Below are 18,540 nucleotides of genomic sequence, written 5' to 3' on the forward strand. Positions count from 1 at the left end.
ACATTTTATTGGCCATCATAGTAACCATTTCCTAGCATATCCATAGAGGCAAAGAAAATGTACACCATATTCTAAGTGTGGCTGCATCAGAGATGGTGATACTAGCTCTTCTCGTATCTATTTCATAATAATTCCTAGCCTTAGTTTTTACTTCTTTTTCCACAGCTGCAGCATACTGAGCTTTCCACAATGACCCTGTGATCCTTTTCATGGATAGTCACAGTCAATTTAGACTGTATCAGCATATATTTGCAGTTAGGGTGATTTGTCCCAATGTACATCATCTGTACTAAAGATGTTGCTTCTCCACTACAAATTGTACTTTCCTGCCACAGCTTTGCAGCTGTTTGGTAGTGACCTGGGGCTACTGCTGAACATCTCATTCAGCCTTCAGAGGGTCTTGCTTGCAGATCAGATCAACTCTGACACCTAGAAGATGGCAAGCAGAAGCTCTCATGGGCTCGGACTTCTAAAAAGGATTGAGCCCGCTCTCCTGTCTGCAGCTTAAGCAGAAACTGCCTTCCACAGGTTTTTTTTTAAAGCACTGAACAACTGATGGCTGTCAGGAAAGTCACCTAATCCTTTAAGGCTTTGGTTTTTTATTTTGTTTGTGGGCTGGGCTGCTGCTGGTGGTGGTATTTTTTTGCAATGCAGATCATCAACACTTATTCACTGCTTGCATTCTTACAAAAAATGACTCTTCCTACTCCCAGGGCTTTGCTGCTAGGTGATAAACAGCCTTCTTGAACACGAGAGCTGATGGAAAATTATAAGCTGTTGTGTTTAGTTTGCAACTTACATCCAGAAAGAATTTAATCTGAGGCTTAAAAAGAATAAGAATATGGGATTCTCATGTTCAGCATTTATCAGAAGACCTAATATGCAAATCTGAGTGTGGTTGGTCCTGACATACCTTGGAGGCAGTCACTTTCTTTGTCAACGATCAGTATATTTCAAACAAGGACGATACTCTCCTAGCAGTACTAATAGCACTGCATCACCACACCATATCACTTGGAGAATGCCTCTCTGAAATTCTGAAAATCCATATGAATATAAGAGGCTGCTGGATCAGGCCAAAGGCCCATTGTGGGATGTGTAACAAATCGCAGTCAAATACAACATCCCTAGAGTGGACATAAAAAGGGGGTGTCTGGACCAGCCAGTCGGCACTTCCTGTTTCCTCCTAGGCTGGGACAGACTTCCTCTACATGTGACCAGAGGTGGGCGTGGCCTCACCTGTGCAGGTAACAAAAGCATAGGACTGGCCACCATCTCTCTCTCTCTCTCCCGCTGACTACATTCATCGAAGAAGCAATATCTGCTGAGCCTAAGATGCTCTCTTGGCTTCCAGCCAAGAGAGGACAAAGGGACTATCTCTTTATGGGATAGATTCCAGGTATATTACTTTTGTAACTTAAGTCTGCCTTCTGGGATCCATCTGTGAACAGAATGAGTGAGTAAACTCTTTTATACTTTTATAGAAGACTGCAAGTAGATAAATAGGCACCGCTCCAGCGGGAAGGTAAACAGTGTTTCCGTGCACTGCACTGGTTCACCAGAAGCGGCTTAGTCATGCTGGCCACATGACTCAGAAGCTGTCTGCAGACAAACGCCGGCTCCCTCAGCCAATAAAGCGAGATGAGCGCTGCAACCCCAGAATCGGCCATGACTGGACCTAATGATCAGGGGTCCCTTTACCTTTACGTTTAAAGGGGAAATTACCAGGTAACTTATTTTAGAGGCTTTAGCGAGCCTGAGCAAATGCATCTGCTGTGCAAGTTTAGAAAGGGGAATGTCACTCTGCTAAATTGTAGAACTTGTTAACACAAGTTGGAAAGGATATAATCAAACAATATATCCTCTCCTGCCTCCCTAAACATGCCCACACCCATCTAGTCCAATATCATGTTCTCACAGTGGCCAACCAGTTGCCTGTGGGAAACACACAAGCAGGGTCCGAGCACAAGAGCCCTCGTGCGGCTTCCAGCAACTGGTATTCAAGAACATTGCTGCCTCCAACTGTGGAGGCAGAGCAGAGCCATCATGACTAAGAGCTATCCATAGCCCTCGCCTCCATGAATTTGTCTAATCCTCTTTTTTTAAAGCCATCCAGGTTGGTGGCCATCACTGTCTCCTGTGGGAAGGAGTTCCATAGTTTACTTGTTGCATTTATTTTATCTTTTGTGAATCCTCCAACATTCACCATAATTGGATGTGGTATGAGAGAGGGAGAAAAACTTTCCTCTACCCATTTCTCTATGCCAGGCATCATTTTATAAACACCCATCATGTCACCTTTTACTTTCCTTTACTTTAAACTAAAATGTCCCCAAAACGGCAGCCTTCCTGCTTGATCATTCCGGCCATTACCAAGAAGCTAGCCTGGCTACTCCAACAATTAAATATTTACTGGTTACAGGAATTAGAAGGGATTCAGGCAAACAGCCCTCCCCTCCCCCCAAAAAACCTCACCGCTCTAGTTTCTTAATACAGAGAGTGGCCTTCTATGCGGGGAGGAGGGGGGATGCTAGATAAAATTGCTATAAATTGTTTTGGTGATTCAGAGGTTTAATTTGAAATAAAGCTAGATTTAAGCTTGTTGGTGACTCTGATATCATCTGTCTCTTACATCATGGATGTTGGCTTATATTATGGGTGGATGTTCTGTACTATTTTATTATTGCTACAAGTTCATCATGACCGTTGGCTAGAACAATACACTCATGAGCAAGTGAGCTATCTGCTATGATCCCAAGGTCTCATTCTTGGTCTGTCACTGCCAGTTTAGCCCCCCCCCCCCATGAGCATATCTGTGAAATTAAGATTTTTTTGCCCCAACATGCATCATATTTACATTTGCCATTTTATCACCCATTCACTCATTTTGGAAAAATCCTTTTGAAGTTCTTCAAAATCTCTTTTTGTTTTAATGACCCTGAACGATTTAGTGTCATTAGCAAACTTAGCTGCCTCACTGCTTGCTCCTAACTCTAGTGCAATTATGAACAAGTTAAAAAGCCCAGGTCTCAATACCTACACTTGAACTCTACTTTCCACTTCTCTCCAATTGGAGAACTGTCCATTTATTCCTATTCTTTGCTTCCTGCAACTTAACCAATTCCTGATCCACAAGAAGACCTCTCCTCTTATTTCTTGACTGCTAAGCTTACTCAGAAGTCTTTAGTGAGGTAATTTGTGAAAAGATTTTTGAAAGTCCAAGTAAACTACAGGCGGTGACCATTTTGCATGGTAGTTCCATTCCTGGACCCCGCACATATTGGTGGAGTGCCCCCACCCTGCCCCTTTGTGCCCCCACTATGCCCCGTTCTGCCCCATTGCACCCCTGTTTTGCCCCCATACTTCCCTCTTGTAGGTCTAACCCCTAGAATCTATGCAGCCCTTGAGGAAGATTGGGGTGGCATGTACCAATATTTAAAGAACTTATTGTTGTTGGTCTTAATGTTTTCAGCAATGTGTTCCTCAAATTCTTTTTAAAGCATCCCTTGCTGACTGCTTACATTATTATTTTTTGCCAAAGTGTGTATTTATTTTTGTTCCTCCATTTGGACAAGATTTCACATTTTTGATGGGAGCTTATTTGACTCTGGTGTTAACCATGCTGGTGTCCTCTTGGCCCTCATAGTATCTTTCCTGATCTGTTGTCTACATTCCAGATGAGTTGCTAATATTGTGTTTTTAAACAACTCCCCAGCATTTTGAAGTGATTTCACCCTATTAGCTTTTCAGCTTCCTTTATACCAATCTACTCATTTGAGGGAAGTTCCCTCTTTTGAAAGCAAATGTGACAATGTTGGGATTTTCTTGCCAATTGGCCATTTACATGCATATTTAATTTAATATGACTATGGTCACTGCTTCCAATTAACTCAACAACACTTACCTCTTTCACTAGGTCCTGGGCAAAACTCCATATTAAGTCCAGGGTCGCCATCTCTCTGCTTCAGGCATGTCCAAAGTCCGTTTCGGGGGCTTCAATCTTAAAAAAAACTCAACAACTTCAGACCTAAAAAAAGGTCGCTCAACAACTTTGGTCGGCATTTTGGTCAGCCCTCGCGGCCCTTCACTTCATCAAATCTGGCCCTCTTTGAAAAAAGTTTGGACACCACTGCTGGTCAGTTCCAACAACAACTCTTCTAGCAAACATCATTTAGGGTGTCTAGAATTTTTTTTCTCTTTGTCATGACTGGAACACATATGTAGCCAGTCTATGTGAGGGTAGTTGAAGTTGCCCGTAGCTACAATGTCTCCCTTTTTAGATGCTTCTTCAATTTCATTCATCATCTCAAGGTCTCCTTGAGCATATCCCTTCTCTGGATATTTACCGAAGCCTGACTATGAGCCTTCTAAAGCCATCTTATTTGTACTGGAATTTGGAAACATGGATTAGTGCTAAAGTGGCTAAAGTTTTAACTGTTAATACTGTACTTCATATCTCTTTGGCAAAGCTGTATTGCTGCCAAGCATATCCACAGGTGAGTGGATCATACATCAGGTTCCAATGGGACAAACGAGCCCTCAAGGACCTGTGATGGAGATGACCAGAAGGGTCCATGTTGTGTCCATGATGTCCCAGTTGCATGATGAAGGAAGCCTTGTAGGTTTCATCTTGGGAAATACAAAGGCTAGAGGAGTTCACCTCAACAAAAACTGAAGCCACATCAAGTGGAAATTGCCTGCAATGAAACTGGCTCCAACTATATTGGCAGCTGCCCCTCTAGATTCAGCCTCTAAGGTCAGAACTAAACCCTAGCCACCCTCACTCAGATCACAGGCAGGCTTGAGTCTCTAAATAATTCTCTGAGTTTCTGAAGCAAACTACATAAGGAAGTGTGGAGTCTCAGTGTGACTCAGTGTGACTCAGTGGGGTGCTTCAAAGTGCTGCCAACATTGATTTCATTTGATATAGAATCTGTAACTCTATTTCTACACAATATAGAAATAGATTGCTGCCTCTTCCAGGGATTCCGGGATGGAGTCAACTAAACCCCTAAGTGTTTAAACAATTCTTGTGAGGGTGAGTGCAATTTACCCCACACCTGGCTCTGCTGGGGGGGGGCCGCTTATCTCTCGAAATATTTCCTTTGTCAGACCAGAGGATGAAGCCCAAACTCACTCAGGATTCCTCTTTTTGTAAGAAGGCCCTCAGGCTGTAGATGGAAACATTTTTTCCACCCACAGCCATGCTTAGCAGAAATCTTAGTGGCCCAGATATGTACAGAGATAGCTTCACCCATAGTGAAAGTTAAGCAGTCTAGGCATTCAAGGTCCATCATTCTGCAATAAAGTTGCCCAGCAGGGATTGCAGGAGAAGAGTAAATTTCCTCTTCCCTGAAAACTACAAGATGAAGTAGTTTAATATTGCTCACATTTGAGACTGTAATTGCAACAAGTAACTGCACTTCAAAAGACTGCTGTAGAATGCTTTGTTTCAACTGCAGCTCAGGGGCTCTCAAGCCGTAACCTCAAAGCCACCCCACCCCCCAAAATTGTCCTGATGTAGCAAAATAAAAAGGCAGGTTTCCATTTTGGACTATTAAAGAACAATTTTATTGGTATAAATCAAACATTGTGTAATAAACTTCTTACTTGTTTGAAAAGAATTCTTCATGCACTGCATGTATTGTTCAAAAGGCAATAAGCTATAATTCAAACAAAAAATACTAGCAATTTTTCTTTCTGTGATTCTGGCAGACTTGTCAACACAGTTTCCATGCATACAGGAAAAAATGTATCTTTCGAGAAAGATTATTCCCACCTGTGCATTATCTTAAATGGGCCTCTCAGACTGAACTGTTCAACAAAGAACTTACTGCTCACACAGGGCAATCTTAAGAAAAATGAGTGTGGAGTTACAAATGTCTAGATCTGAAGTGCCTGTTACAAACACACATTGACAAACACAGAGCAAATATCTTGAGCTGAAGACTCATGGCTGCCTTGAGTTCAGATTCTGCCTGCCATTCTACTGGTTTGTATCCCATATCTAGGACATTCCTGGAGCAAGATGGTAACCTAGGGATGCCCTTCAGTTTTCCCCACAGCCCAGAATTGCACTCGCATGCAATTACTGACAACATGATCAGACAGCAGCTAGTGGGCAGAATTCTACCCATGGCCTTTTCACTTGCCTGTGATTCCCCACTAGCCATACAAAGAGGCTGCCGTACCGGTGAAAAGCAAGTGCAGGGCCATCCTACTTGCCACTGCAAGCACAGAGAGACTCAGGCTAGTGCTTCGCCTCTTTTTCTCTTCCATCCTCCACCATCCCCTGTTGGCTTCTGTGTGGTCTGAGCTACCTATGCCCTGGGATCCTGTACCAGTGTTATCCTACATAGTGTACTAGCAGACAGAGCTCTGGTGCTTCGTGGCCCCCCAGCTACCCTTACTTACCTACAGCCAATTCAGCTGCAACTTAAAATCCTTAAATGGGTGGAGAAAAATGCAGTGCATACCCCAAATTGTAGGTGCACACAGCTAAAGAGGAAGCAACATATATGACAAATCAACAGGAGGAAAATATGACCAGTTACACTATCTGTAGTAGTGATTATTTGCTGAAGTTTGATTTTACTGTTTACTGTTAGATTCTAATGGATTATTGAATATTGCTTTATTTGATATAAGTTGTTTATTTTAAAGTTATTACGGTTTTTAAAATTGGATCAGATTGTTATTATTAATGCTTGGTGTTTTATATGTGTTGGAAGCTGCCCATAGTGGCTGGGGCAACCCAGCCAGATGGGTGGGATATAAAAAAAAATATTATTTTCATTATGATGATGATGATGATGAAGGCGGCTCCATCTTCTGGTAGACACCTGAGGGCAGGACTGCCAGTAGGTCAGACGTGCCTCTTTAAGAAAATGCTGATATTGGTCCTCTATTTCAAGTGAACCATCTTCCTGCACTCCCACCCCAATGTTCTATCAATGCAATTTCAGAATGTGAAGACTTTGTGTTCAAGATCCCTTTTGCCTTTAAAATTAGCCATGCTTGGTGAAGCAGAGCAGTAAAAGCTTGGCCATCTTTGAAAATTCATAATTGCCTCCTCCCACAGATATTGCACTGACATCCATCCACATAAGTTGCTAGCAGAAAGCAAGATAACATAGCCTTCCCCCCTAAGCCTGGTAGATTGCAAGGCCCTTGTGGGAGAACAAATGCATCCATTCTGCTAGGAGTTTCAAGGATGCCCCTTTAGGGGCTGCAGAATTGCCTTCTTGCCAGCTTTGCCCCATTAAAAAAATTGTGCTAGCAGAGCTCTGTGCATGCCCGGTTTTCACAAGAGCTCAGGAAAAAAGCGTGGAATGTATTACTGGATACAGAATTTGGTATCCTGAAATAATCACCTTTATTTTATTTTTATTATTATTATTTTTAAAAAGATCCAGTCTTTATGGCTTTGAAGATACACTGAAAAGTGTGTGGGGAATGTGCATGACATCCTGGGGCCGCTTGGGAGAAATGCTAAATGCAGTACTGGGTGCAGAATTTGGCTTCCTGAGGTGCTTGGTTTTCTTTTGTGAAAAGGCAAGTTTTCAGCCCTTATGATTATGAAGATATGGTTGAAAATGTGAAATGCCAGTTGAAATATCAGAAGCCAGAGGGGTGGCTGGAGAAGAATTCCAGCAGCTGGATGAGGGCTTCAGTGCCCTGCACAGTCCTGCCCTCCCTGTGACAAGCAAGACCAGAATATAGTATGCAGAACTGTAAACACTACAATATTTTTAATAAAATTATGAAAATGTGCATAATTTGTGCAGATCACACTTTCCTTAGTGCAGAATTTGGATTGTCTGTGTGCACAATTAAGTATACACTGCCCTGATTCCCCAGATCACTGTTCTTTTTGACAGTTCATGGGAATTAAACTCACAAGATAATACGGTCCCTCCTTAAGCAAATGCACTCCTACATCCAACCAGTGAGCTGGACCCTCAAATCTCTTGGCTGTCCAGTTTCTGTCTTATTTCCCCTTCCAAAGCCCCCATGATGAAATAAGAAAGATAGTTGCAGGGCAGGGAGATAAAAGTAGTAAGGTTCTTGCTTCATCTCTGTTCCAAACCTCAGTCATGTGTAAGCTTCGTTCTAAACAAAACAAAACCTTTTTAGAATCCCCTTCTTTCCAACCACAAGGTTAATGTCAATTGGAAAGACTTCCTGTCCAAACTTGGCATGCTTTGCTTTACATCCTAGTGAGTGTGATTAAAAAAAAAAAAAACACTTAATTTTGTTATCTTTAGGTGAAATATTAAACACTGCAGCTGGGTTGGTTTTTGCATGCTGGGCATTACCCCCATTCCCAATAAGAAATTATTCACACTTTCTAGAGCAGTAAAAGCTCCTTCTGGATGAGAGCATAAATCCCTATTACTTTAAACTCAAGCATTTTCTTGGGTTTCTGTGATTTTCCATTGCAGCTATTTTGATGTGCTAACAGGATGAGAAACACACAAAAGTGCACCTGATATATTCACACATACCAAGAAGAAGAAAACTACACATTTTACAAAATGGAGCTCTTGCACAAAGACCTGTTGAAGTGTGCGGGGCATGGCTGTTTTGTAGACACACATTCTCTAAAGCAGGAGGAGGAGACCTGTGCCCTCCACCAATGTTGTTGGTCTCCATTAACCTCAGGTAGCATAGCCAATGGCCAGGGATTATGGTAGCTGCAACCCAACAACATCTGGAGGGCCGCAGGTGTCCCATCCCTGCTCTATACCCTTCCCCCTGCCACCGCCTGAGACATTCCTGTTCTACAATAGAAGACAAGTGTTTCACTTAACATCAAAGTACCATGTGGTGTTTCCTGCTTAGAGCCCTCACCAGACCTGACAAATGAAACAGGAAGAATCTACATTCTTTTAGTTTCCTTTTCATCGATTCTCTCATGTCAAAAACTACTAACCACTTGCTGTCCAGTGGCACTTATTTCCAGTTTAATCACAAATTACAACTGCTGTTGGTGACATAGCATCACAGTCTTTCACAGATCATCAAGCTTTCAGGGAAGGCAGCTTGCACAGAAGACTTCTCAGCCACTTGTACTAGGCAGAACAGTGCAGGTGACAAAAGTCCAGAAATCTCAGCCTTGCTTCACCAGCACCACGGACAGCACCCTGTCCTCTTCTGCGCCCACTACTGACCAAGAGCAAGCATTATTTCAAGTTATTGTTAATAACCATGTTGTCATGTATATCACAATATGTGGTCATTTTCTTCCTCTTTCCAAAAGTAGAGAAGCTGTTTTTGGCTTCCTGATCCAGAAACAGAGGCCCATCCTTATTGGCAGGCATAGTAGGGGTCCCCGGAATATACACGTTGTGTTGGTAATCCAGAGGAGACATGTGCTGTGAGTACACAGGAGCATACCGAGGTGTCCAGATGCTGTTTGAGGGACCAGGTGCCTTCTGGAGCTCTGTGAAAAGGGAAGATGTTATCTATTGAGAGAAAGAAAATCTCAGGGGGATCACAGCACATCAAACATAGTCCCATTCATGAGATATGCTCCATCCAGTTCCCAGTAGCATATCTGAGCTTCCATATGAAGTGTCTAAGTCAGCAAAATAAAATCTTGAAGGGCTGGGACTGAACCACCCACCCCTACAAATCTACACACCATAGCTTAGTTCAACTAGTAAAGCAAAATATGGCAAGAATTGAGCACTCCAAAGGAGTATGGGAGTTAAACATTTGATGGACGTATACCAACAGCTCTTAATTCACTATTCTGGGAATCCAAGGATCAAAACTCACCAGAGACTGGAGTGACCAAAGTGCGCAACCTGTCATGTTCCTTCTGGATTCCTCGACGAACTCCCCCTACATCCTCTAGGCTCTGTGAACTAAAAAAGAGGAGCAAATAAACAGAGTTATCCAAGATTAGGGTAAGAACACCTAACATGCTCCATAGCCATTGCTTTATGACTAAATGACCCAGACCAATCCCAGTACCTCTTCAGTGTTGATTGCTTAGATGGCAACCAGTCTGTATTGGGTTGTTTCACCTGCAAATGAGAAAGAGCGGATGTTGAGTAGAATATCTGCCTTCATTACACTTGACCATAGGATGCTGTTCTGCCAGCCTTTTGTGTTTTTCAATAGGCATAGCAGCTAGCAGTGTTTTACAGCAGGGTCATAAAACATAAGGCACAGAGGCCTAATTAGGCCCCCTCAGGGTCTTCCGTACACACTTCAGGCAAATTATTTAACTACTTTCAGCACCAAGAAGCCATGACTTTAATAGAGCGAAGATGCAAATTCATAATGGCAGCTACTTCCCATACACATGGCTAATCCTGCATAATTCCCTCTAAAATAATGCAGTGGGGCTATGAGAAGAACAGAACAGATAAAGCATTGTACAGAGAAGAGCAAGGACTTTGATATTTGCCAGCATTGGCAAGTGGTGGCAGTGGTAGCAACCATGTTGGAGCCATCAGTGGAGGGGATGTGAACATCTTGGTGCTTGGGCTGGCAGGATTCGGAAACTTGCTTGGTCAGGTGTGCCAATTTAGTGGGTAGTCAGTGGCGTGTGGGAATGGGGGGTTCGTGGCAGGGAGCAGAGAGTTGCAGAAGGATGCTTGGGACTACAAGGATAACTGGAAGAAAGAGAATGGCAGTCAAGGAACAGCAGGGGGCATGTCAGGCTATATGGTGTGGCAGGAGGGAAGTGTCCCTTGGGCAGAAAGGAAGGAGGCTGGGCTGCCCTCTGCTCCTCCAAAAGCCACTGTCATTTTCAGGGCCCGTGAACCAGACAGCACCTGGTTTGGAAGCAGGGGCCTGATTTCCACGAGTCCCAGTCAGGGAGTTCTGCAAAGTTGTACAAGGCCCTGGGTTGTTAAGGTAAAGGTAAAGGGACCCCTGACCATTAGGTCCAGTCATGGCCAACTCTGGGGTTGCAGCACTCATCTTGCTTTATTGGCCGAGGGAGTCGGCGTACAGCTTCCAGGTCATGTGGCCAGCATGACTAAGCTGCTTCTGGCAAACCAGAGCAGCACATGGAAACGCCGTTTACCTTCCCACCGGAGCGGTACCTATTTATCTACTTGCACTTTGACGTGCTTTCGAACTGCTAGGTTGGTACCTGCATGCAAATTCATCCCCTCTTGCCTGCAGCAGGAAGTCATGATTTGCTGTATGTGAGAACCTGACTCATCCCTGAGCCACAGAAAGGACTCTTGTAACACCTTACAGGACCACGGACACCACGGTGTCTGTTCAGCAAACTCGGCTGCGATCCTTCAAGTGTTAAGTAATGCAAAGTCGAGGAATCAAGCGATGTGCTTGCATGGAAGGACCAGCAAGTGAAAGCTACTTTCAGAGCAAGTGCTCCTTTGGGTACTTCTTTCCTGTTTTCAAACGCAGAGATTTAAAAAAATGGGGCCCTCAGCTTGCATATCACATAGCAGAACCTGAATTCCTTGGGCTCCTCTCAGGCAGACGCTGCTTATCAGAAAGATTTGGTTAAGGGGGTCTTTTCTCGCCCGAAGGGAAAGAAAGGGAAGCCGCGTCTCCCGCCCCCGCCCCCCGCGCGCCTCTTGTTGGGGGTTTCTGCCGTGCCTGAGATCAGTTGCGGAAGACCCTTTCCGGGAGGCGTAGCTTAGAGCCCCTCCGCCGGGGCTGCGCTCCTTCCCACAGCGGGGCGAAGAGGCCCCCCGAGCCAGAGAGCCCCGAGCTCCTTCCCAAGAGGCCCCCTCATTGGTATTCTGCGTTTTCTCGGGCGCGCTCCGACTTGGCTTTTGCCGAAGTGGGTTTTTTTAATCTCGGTGTCAGACTCGCTGGATTGTGAAATGGAAGCGCCGCTCGCTTCGGCTTACTTTGAAAATCCCCAATTATTGTCCTATTGTTATGCGCTTTGACTTAATATGCCTGCCTCGTTAGCATGGGGGTCACGTACTGGGTGCGGGAGGAGGAAGCCTCCCTCGCTCCCTGCCTGCCAATGTGCCACCCTGGATGGATGGAGAGGCCTCGCCAAGCGGGTCAGGGGCACTCCGCCCGGGGAGGAGATGAACCAGGAGGCGGGGAGGGGAGGGCGAGGCAGGCTGGGGCGACTTCGGGGGCCAAGCTCCATGGTCCTCCCTCCTTGAAATGAGTCCTGCGCGGGGATTCAGCCCTGTCGCCTCTTTTCCGCGAGGGGGCTTTGGAGAATGGTGGCCCGGCCTCGGAACCTTCCGAGATCGCCTGCCCTCTCTGAAGCGCAAAGGCCCGGCCTCGAGGGCGCTTGTAGCCCACCAGCGCTACTCATGCGCCCTGCAAGGGAGTCAGCAGATTGAGAAACGGGGAAGGGCAAGTCCCCCAGGCCTCTTGCTGGGAGATCCTGCTGCGTGGGCCTCTTCCTCCTCTGTAAAATGCCAACCTTTAACTCAAGAGGAATGAATGGATGAATGCAATCCTTCATGCCCTAAATATCCCCGGAGATGCTCCCAATACGTTTTCATGCCATCTCTTCTGAGAGACCACGGCCTGCTTGTCTCCCTGTCTGTCTCTGTCTTGCTGTTGGATCCTTCCGGTGAGAGGTTTATCACCCTCCCCCTCCCCCGCAGCGCCAGCCGCCTCCCTCCCGGTAGCGAGGTAGCTTTTGTGGCCTTGCTGCTCTCTCCTTGGTCCGCCCGAGGCGGAGAGGTGTGGAAATCAGCTCCGTACATCAAGTCACTAGGGGGAGTTTGTAACTGACTAGAGGAAAATCGCATTAACATATTAGACAACTGTGTCCAACGATCCAAGCGAAAATGTGAAAAAGGAAGACGACCTGTCTGCAGAATGACTTGTGCTCGTTTTAAAAGGGCTGTATGGTTAAAAGTGGTTTTCAAATGTTTGTAAGTGGATTATGCTTTTCATCCTCGTCCATCCTGGGTAATCGCGTTATTGAAATAGTATTTCATCGGAAAAAATTAGACGTTATTCATTTATATGCTTAACAAATGTTGACATAAAAATCTCTTTCTATCTGTCAAGGGTTTTTTCTTTCCCCCCCCGCCCCCTCCCCGCAGCAGCCAGCCTATTCTGTTCTTTTTTACACCAGCCCAGTGATCCGCTCTTTGAAACAGCAAGGCGTTCGTCTCCCCCCACAAAGCGCCTCCACCTCCCTCCGCTCGCCTGCCACCGACAGGAGCTCAGCATCAATTTCAAGAGGTGCCAGGAGGGCGGAGGGGTCCTCAGCAAATGGGATCGTGGCAGAGGTAAGGAGGCGCCTCTGAAGGAGCCAAACACAGCACCAGGCAGGGCTGGTCCTTCCCAGGCAGAAAGATCTGTCAAGCCCAACGCTGCTTCTGCAGCAGCAGCACCAGAGTGCCGCCTTAACCCCTTCCTTTCCCCACAGGGATCGAGCGAGGGGGCGCTCATTCTGGGGCACTACGCACGGGGAGATTCTCCTGCTCACACCCATTGAAAAGAATGGGACCTGGTCATTTATTTCAAGGAGGCTTGAGCAGGAAAGCCTTCTGGTGGATTGCTCCCCTGACAGAAGAAAGAATAAGCTAGAGCCCCTTATGGGGAGTTGTAGTGCATTTGCCACATGACCTCCGTTCAATCGCTGCGATGTCCTGGGCCCGTCTCTGCAGCCCTTCTCTTCTCTGATATGGAATGTGATGTGTGTGTCGTGCGTGGGTGCGTAAGAAAGAGAGGAGGGAGGGAGGGGAGAGCTTGTGCACGCTTATTCCGAAGAAAACCCCAGGGAATTCAGTGTGACTTCCCCCCAAGTAAGTGAGTGGAGGCTGGTTGCTCGCCTCCACCTGATTCTCTCCTCTCAGCCCGAGGGAGGGAGGGAAGGAGGGGTGGTTGACCCCTTGCCTTTACGGTGAGCCAGGGACCCCCACGCCAACCTCGCGCCTTTCCCGCGGGCTGGGAGAGAGACCTCGAGTGGGAGGCAGCCAGGGAGAGAGGGAGGGGCAGAGACAGTCAGGCAGCAGCAGCGAGACGAGCCGCGGGGCCGTCAGGCGAGGGGAGCTGTCATCTCTTTCGACAGAGCCGGTCCCAGATTCCTCGGCGCGCTCCTCGTCTCAGCCTTAATGGGCGCTCGAGTATCACTTCTGAGCGCTTTCCGCTCGTCCCACTAATTTAAAACGAGCCTGACGTTTTCAAAATAATTAACTAAAACGGCAAGAAGCCTGGTGGAGAATTTTTTGCTGTCTGATGGTTACTAATGTCGACGCTGCCACTTGATCAAAGGGCCGGGTAATTATCTTTAAAAAGTTGCTCAGGAATGAAAAGATTTCGCCCTGCGCGGATTTATTTTTTTGAAGACTGGGGCGGGCGGCGGGGGGGGGGCGTAGAGTTGCCTAATCATTTTCGAGGGACTTTCCGGACACTTTTTGGCACAGCTTCCCCCTCCCTCCCCAGAGGTTACCTGGCTGGAGGGCTGCAGAGAATTATTGGCCAAGCGGGGCGTCTTTCCCTGAGCTGGTGGCAAGTTGTCCGGGACTTTCTCGTTGTTCCTGGGAGCCGCCGGGCTGTAGGGCTTCAGGAACATGAAGTCGCTCTTGGCCGACTCCGGGGTGAGGCAGACCTTGTAGCAATAGCCCGGAGGGCCCCCCACGGCCGCGCCCTCCCCGCAGTTGGTGGCCCCTTTGTTGCCCGAGGGGACCTGGGAGTTGTGGATGTGGTTGGAGTTCTTGAAGATGTCCGTCGGGGGCCCCGAGGGGTCGCAGGAGCAGCAGCTGCCGCCGCCTCCGCCGCCTCCGCAAGGCGGGAGCGAGCAGCCGTAGTCCTGGAGGGTGAGCCGGTCCTTGTGGCACTTGACGGCCGTGAGGATGACGATGGCTACCAGGAAGGTGAAGGAGACGGAGCCCAGGGACACGATCAGGTAGAGGGTTAGCGTGGAAGAGGCGGACTCGGGCCCCAGCGGGAACTCGCTGAAGTCCGACAGCACCTCGGGCACGCTGTCCACCACCGAGAGGAGCAGCGACACCGAGGCCGAGAGCGGCGGCTGCCCGTTGTCGCGCACCTGCACCAGAAGGCGGTGCCTGGGCGCGTCCTTCTCCAGGAAGGCGCGGATGGTGCGGATCTCGCCCGTGTACAAGGCCACGCTGAAGAGGCTGCTGTCCGTCGCCTGCACAATCTGGTAGGAGAGCCGCGAGTTCTGGCCGGCGTCCGCGTCGACGGCGGACACCTTCCCCACCAGGTAACCCGGGTCTGCCGAGCGGGGCACCACCTCCACGGCCAGCGAGCCGTTGCGGGGCACGGGCGCTACGATGACCGGCGCGTTGTCGTTCTGGTCCAGCACGAAGACGTGGACGGTGACATTGCTGCTGAGCGGGGGGAAGCCGGCGTCCTGGGCCAGCACTTGGATCTGGAAGTTGCGGATCTGCTCGTAGTCCAGCGAGCGCAGCGCGTACATATGCCCGCTGTCGGAGTTGATGGAGACGTAGGTGGCCACGGGCATGCCCTGGATCTGCCCGTCGGCGATGGAGTAGGACAGGTAAGAGTTCTGCTTGCAGTCCGGGTCCAGGGCGCTGACCGAGCAAATGGACGCCCCGGGCGCGTTGTTCTCCATCACGTAGACGCTGTAGGAGGGCTGCAGGAAGCGCGGCGCGTTGTCGTTGATGTCCGACACATGGACGGTCAGCGTCTTCCTGGTGGCCAGCGCTGGGCTGCCCCGATCTCGAGCCGTGATGCTGATGTTGTACTCAGGCACAGCCTCGCGGTCCAGGGGGTCGGTGGTCACCAGGGTGTAGTAGTTGTGGAAAGAGGACTGCAGCTGGAAGGGCACGTCCGGCGGGATCTCGCAGCTCACCTTGCCGTTGTCCCCGGAGTCTCTGTCCAGCACGCTGATCACGGCGATGACGGTGCCAGGAGGCGCGTCCTCCAGGACGGGCGTGGAGACCGAGGTGAGGGTCACCTCCGGCGCGTTGTCGTTGACATCCACGAGATGCACCAAGACCCGGCAATGGACCGCGACGGCGGAGGGGCCGCGGTCCTTGGCCTGCACGTAGAGCTCGTGCAGGTTGGCTCGCTCATAGTCCAGCTGACCCTTCAGGCGCACCTGCCCGCTGCGGGGCTCCACGCTGAAGAGCTCTCGGACCCTCGGCGGAGCGTGCCCGCTGAACGAGTACTCCACCTCGCCGTTGGTGCCCTCGTCCAAGTCGGTGGCGTTCAACCTGATGACCAGAGTCCCCTTGGGCGCGTCTTCCGGAAGACTCACCGTGTAGGAGGATTGATCGAAGACGGGCACGTTGTCGTTGGCGTCCAGCACCGTGACCACGACCCGAGCCGTGCCGGAGCGCTCGGGGATGCCGCCATCCAAAGCTGTCAGCAAGACCCGGTGGCTGCGCTGCTGCTCGCGATCCAGGCTTCTCTCCAGCACCAGCTCGGCGAACTTGCTGCCATCGCTGCGGGTCTGCACCTCCAGCGAGAAGAAACCGTTGGGGCTGAGCCGGTAAGTGCGCAGGGAGTTGGTGCCCACGTCCGGGTCCTGCGCGCTCTCCAGGGGGAAGCGGGCGCCGGGCAGCGCCGACTCCGTCACCTCCAGCACATACTCTTGCCAGGGGAAGCTGGGCGCGTTGTCGTTGATGTCCAGCACCTCCACCTCGACGCGGTACAGCTCCAGCGGGCTCTCGATGACCAGCTGCAGGTGCAAGAGGCAGGCCCCGCTGGCCTCGCACACTTCCTCGCGGTCGATCTTCTCGTTGACAAAGAGGATCCCGTTCTCCAGGTTCACCTCCAAGTGCTGCTTGCTGCCCGCCCGGGACACAATGCGAAACCGCCTGGCCGACAGCTTAGACACATCCAGCCCCAGATCCTCGGCGATGTTGGCCACGAAGGCTCCGTGCTCCAGTTCCTCGGGCACCGAGTAGTGCAGCTGGCTCGCTGCTGGCGCCGGAGCCAGAGCCAGAGCCAAGCCAGAAGTTAGCAGGAGCAACAGCTCCAGCCTCGCGCAGCTCCCAGCGCAGCCTGCCAGCCTCGGGCCGAGCCGGGGCCCCCCTGAACCCCTCACCCAGCGGGGAGTCCCGCCGCCTCCATCGGGAGAAGGCATCGGTGGGCTCAGCGCGGACGCGGCAGAGCACTGGCGCCGCCGCAGCTGCAGCCTCCGCTCCCGCCCTTGTGCGTCTTCATCATCAATGGACTTGGACTTCCAGCTACTTTCGGCTGGCAGGGGGAGCCGGCAAGGGAGGACCCGCCTGCCATTTCAGCACCGCATTGGTGGACAGCGCCGTCGAGCCCGAGCCCGAGCGGCTGCGACGAGGACGGGAGGAACGGTTAACCCTTTCGTAGCTGGCGGAAGCGTGGTGGGGAGGGGAGAGAGAGAAAGAGAGAGTGTGTGTGTTTTAATTCTTATACCCAGGAGGCTGCAATCATTTCCATGCGAGAAAAGGTCAGGTACCTTCCCAGCGTGGCGCGGTGTATTATCAGCAAAGCGAGGATAGCGTAGAAGTCCCCGATGAAACAAATTGGCTGTGGCGGAGAATTTGTGGATCCTGAAGAGCAGCAACCCTAGTTGGCGCCGAAGCTGGTCTCGCTCGCTGTCGCTGGAGGGGAGGACGCTGCTCTCTCCGGGTGTCTCAGCTTCGATCTCTTCCCAGAGAAAGAAAGTTCATTCCACTCGGGAATGGCAGGAATCCCCTCTCTTCCCGCCTCTGTTTGCTACAGCAGCATCTCCGGGGTAGATTAAAGAGCCCTCAAACACATCGAAAGCCAAATCCTCCCTATCCTGACATCAGACTCCACGCATGGATTTAACCTTTAACAGATGGTTAAGCTTCTACAGAATTGATTACATTTTCCTGCACACCGTTTTCCTTGTAATGCTGCTTTGTTTTTGTTTGTTTTTTAATTACCAGAGAAGAGGATTACATCCCAGACTGCCGGATCAAGGCTGATTCTATCAGCGCAGAGTCATGGAGAAAGCGCCCGCCCTCCCCACCCCACCCCCCCGCCCGCCCGCCAACACGCCTCCTCCTCGCTCTCGGGCCGCCGGAGTTCCCAAGTGCCTCTAATGCCGCCGACTCCGACGGCGAGAGCAGAAACAGCGAAAAGCGCCTGGAGGAAGGAGGCTCCACCGTGTGGCTGCTCTACAGGTTTTACATTAACCTTTCCGCAGCAGAGTGGTCCAGGCAGGCTGACACGCCAGCCACAGGCGTAGGTGGGAGGCTGAAATAAATTGACTGCAGTCCGCTGCTCAGGACCAGCTCTGCGTGTCGACTGATTCTGCTCCCGTTTGCGCGGCAGGTGGGGGAGTCCTCCTCCTGCTGCTTTTTGCCTCCCGGTTGTTTCCCTGATGTAGGTACAATTACGCGGCGTGCAGAGATAAGACTTCTGCCCGCAGCCTAACCACGAGGCGTAGTTCCTGCGGATTTACGCCCCTTGGAAAACAGCGGGGCTCAACTGGTTTGCACCGTGCCAGTGGCGTAGCGTGGGGGGTGCAGGGGGGGCCGGCCGCACCGGGCGCAACATCTGGGGGTTAGGGTTAGGGGGCGCAAATCCACGGGTTAGGTGGCACAAATTACTTGCCTTGCCCCGGGTGCTGACAACCCACGCTACGCCACTGCACCGTGCTACAGAACTTCAGCCGAATTG

At 49.9% G+C, this 18,540-nt stretch overlaps 1 protein-coding gene across 1 annotated transcript; it reads right to left on the minus strand.

The window, feature by feature from the left end:
• Positions 1-5,373: 5,373 nt before the first annotated feature.
• On the minus strand, positions 5,374-17,805 carry LOC309373493 (protocadherin-10-like). Its single transcript, XM_081917747.1, has 4 exons — positions 14,375-17,805; positions 9,982-10,034; positions 9,784-9,872; positions 5,374-9,445 (listed from the first exon to the last, which is right to left on the minus strand). Exons 1-4 carry the CDS (start codon positions 16,997-16,999, stop codon positions 9,186-9,188), a joined length of 3,027 nt encoding a protein of 1,008 aa, XP_081773873.1. The 5' UTR covers positions 17,000-17,805; the 3' UTR covers positions 5,374-9,185.
• Positions 17,806-18,540: the final 735 nt, after the last annotated feature.

Source organism: Podarcis melisellensis (assembly GCF_964234715.1).
Source record: "Podarcis melisellensis genome assembly, chromosome: 7".
NCBI lineage: Eukaryota > Metazoa > Chordata > Lepidosauria > Squamata > Lacertidae > Podarcis > Podarcis melisellensis.

Bases quoted from the DNA above. Each gene is read 5' to 3' on its own strand.
- LOC309373493 (XM_081917747.1), bottom strand. From the start codon at position 16,999: ATGCCTTCTCCCGATGGAGGCGGCGGGACTCCCCGCTGGGTGAGGGGT. The intron at 9,873-9,981 runs GTACTGGGATTG...CCTCTTTTTTAG, and splicing joins AAGCAATCAACACTGAAGAG to TTCACAGAGCCTAGAGGATG. The intron at 9,446-9,783 runs GTGAGTTTTGAT...CCCTTTTCACAG, and splicing joins TTTGGTCACTCCAGTCTCTG to AGCTCCAGAAGGCACCTGGT.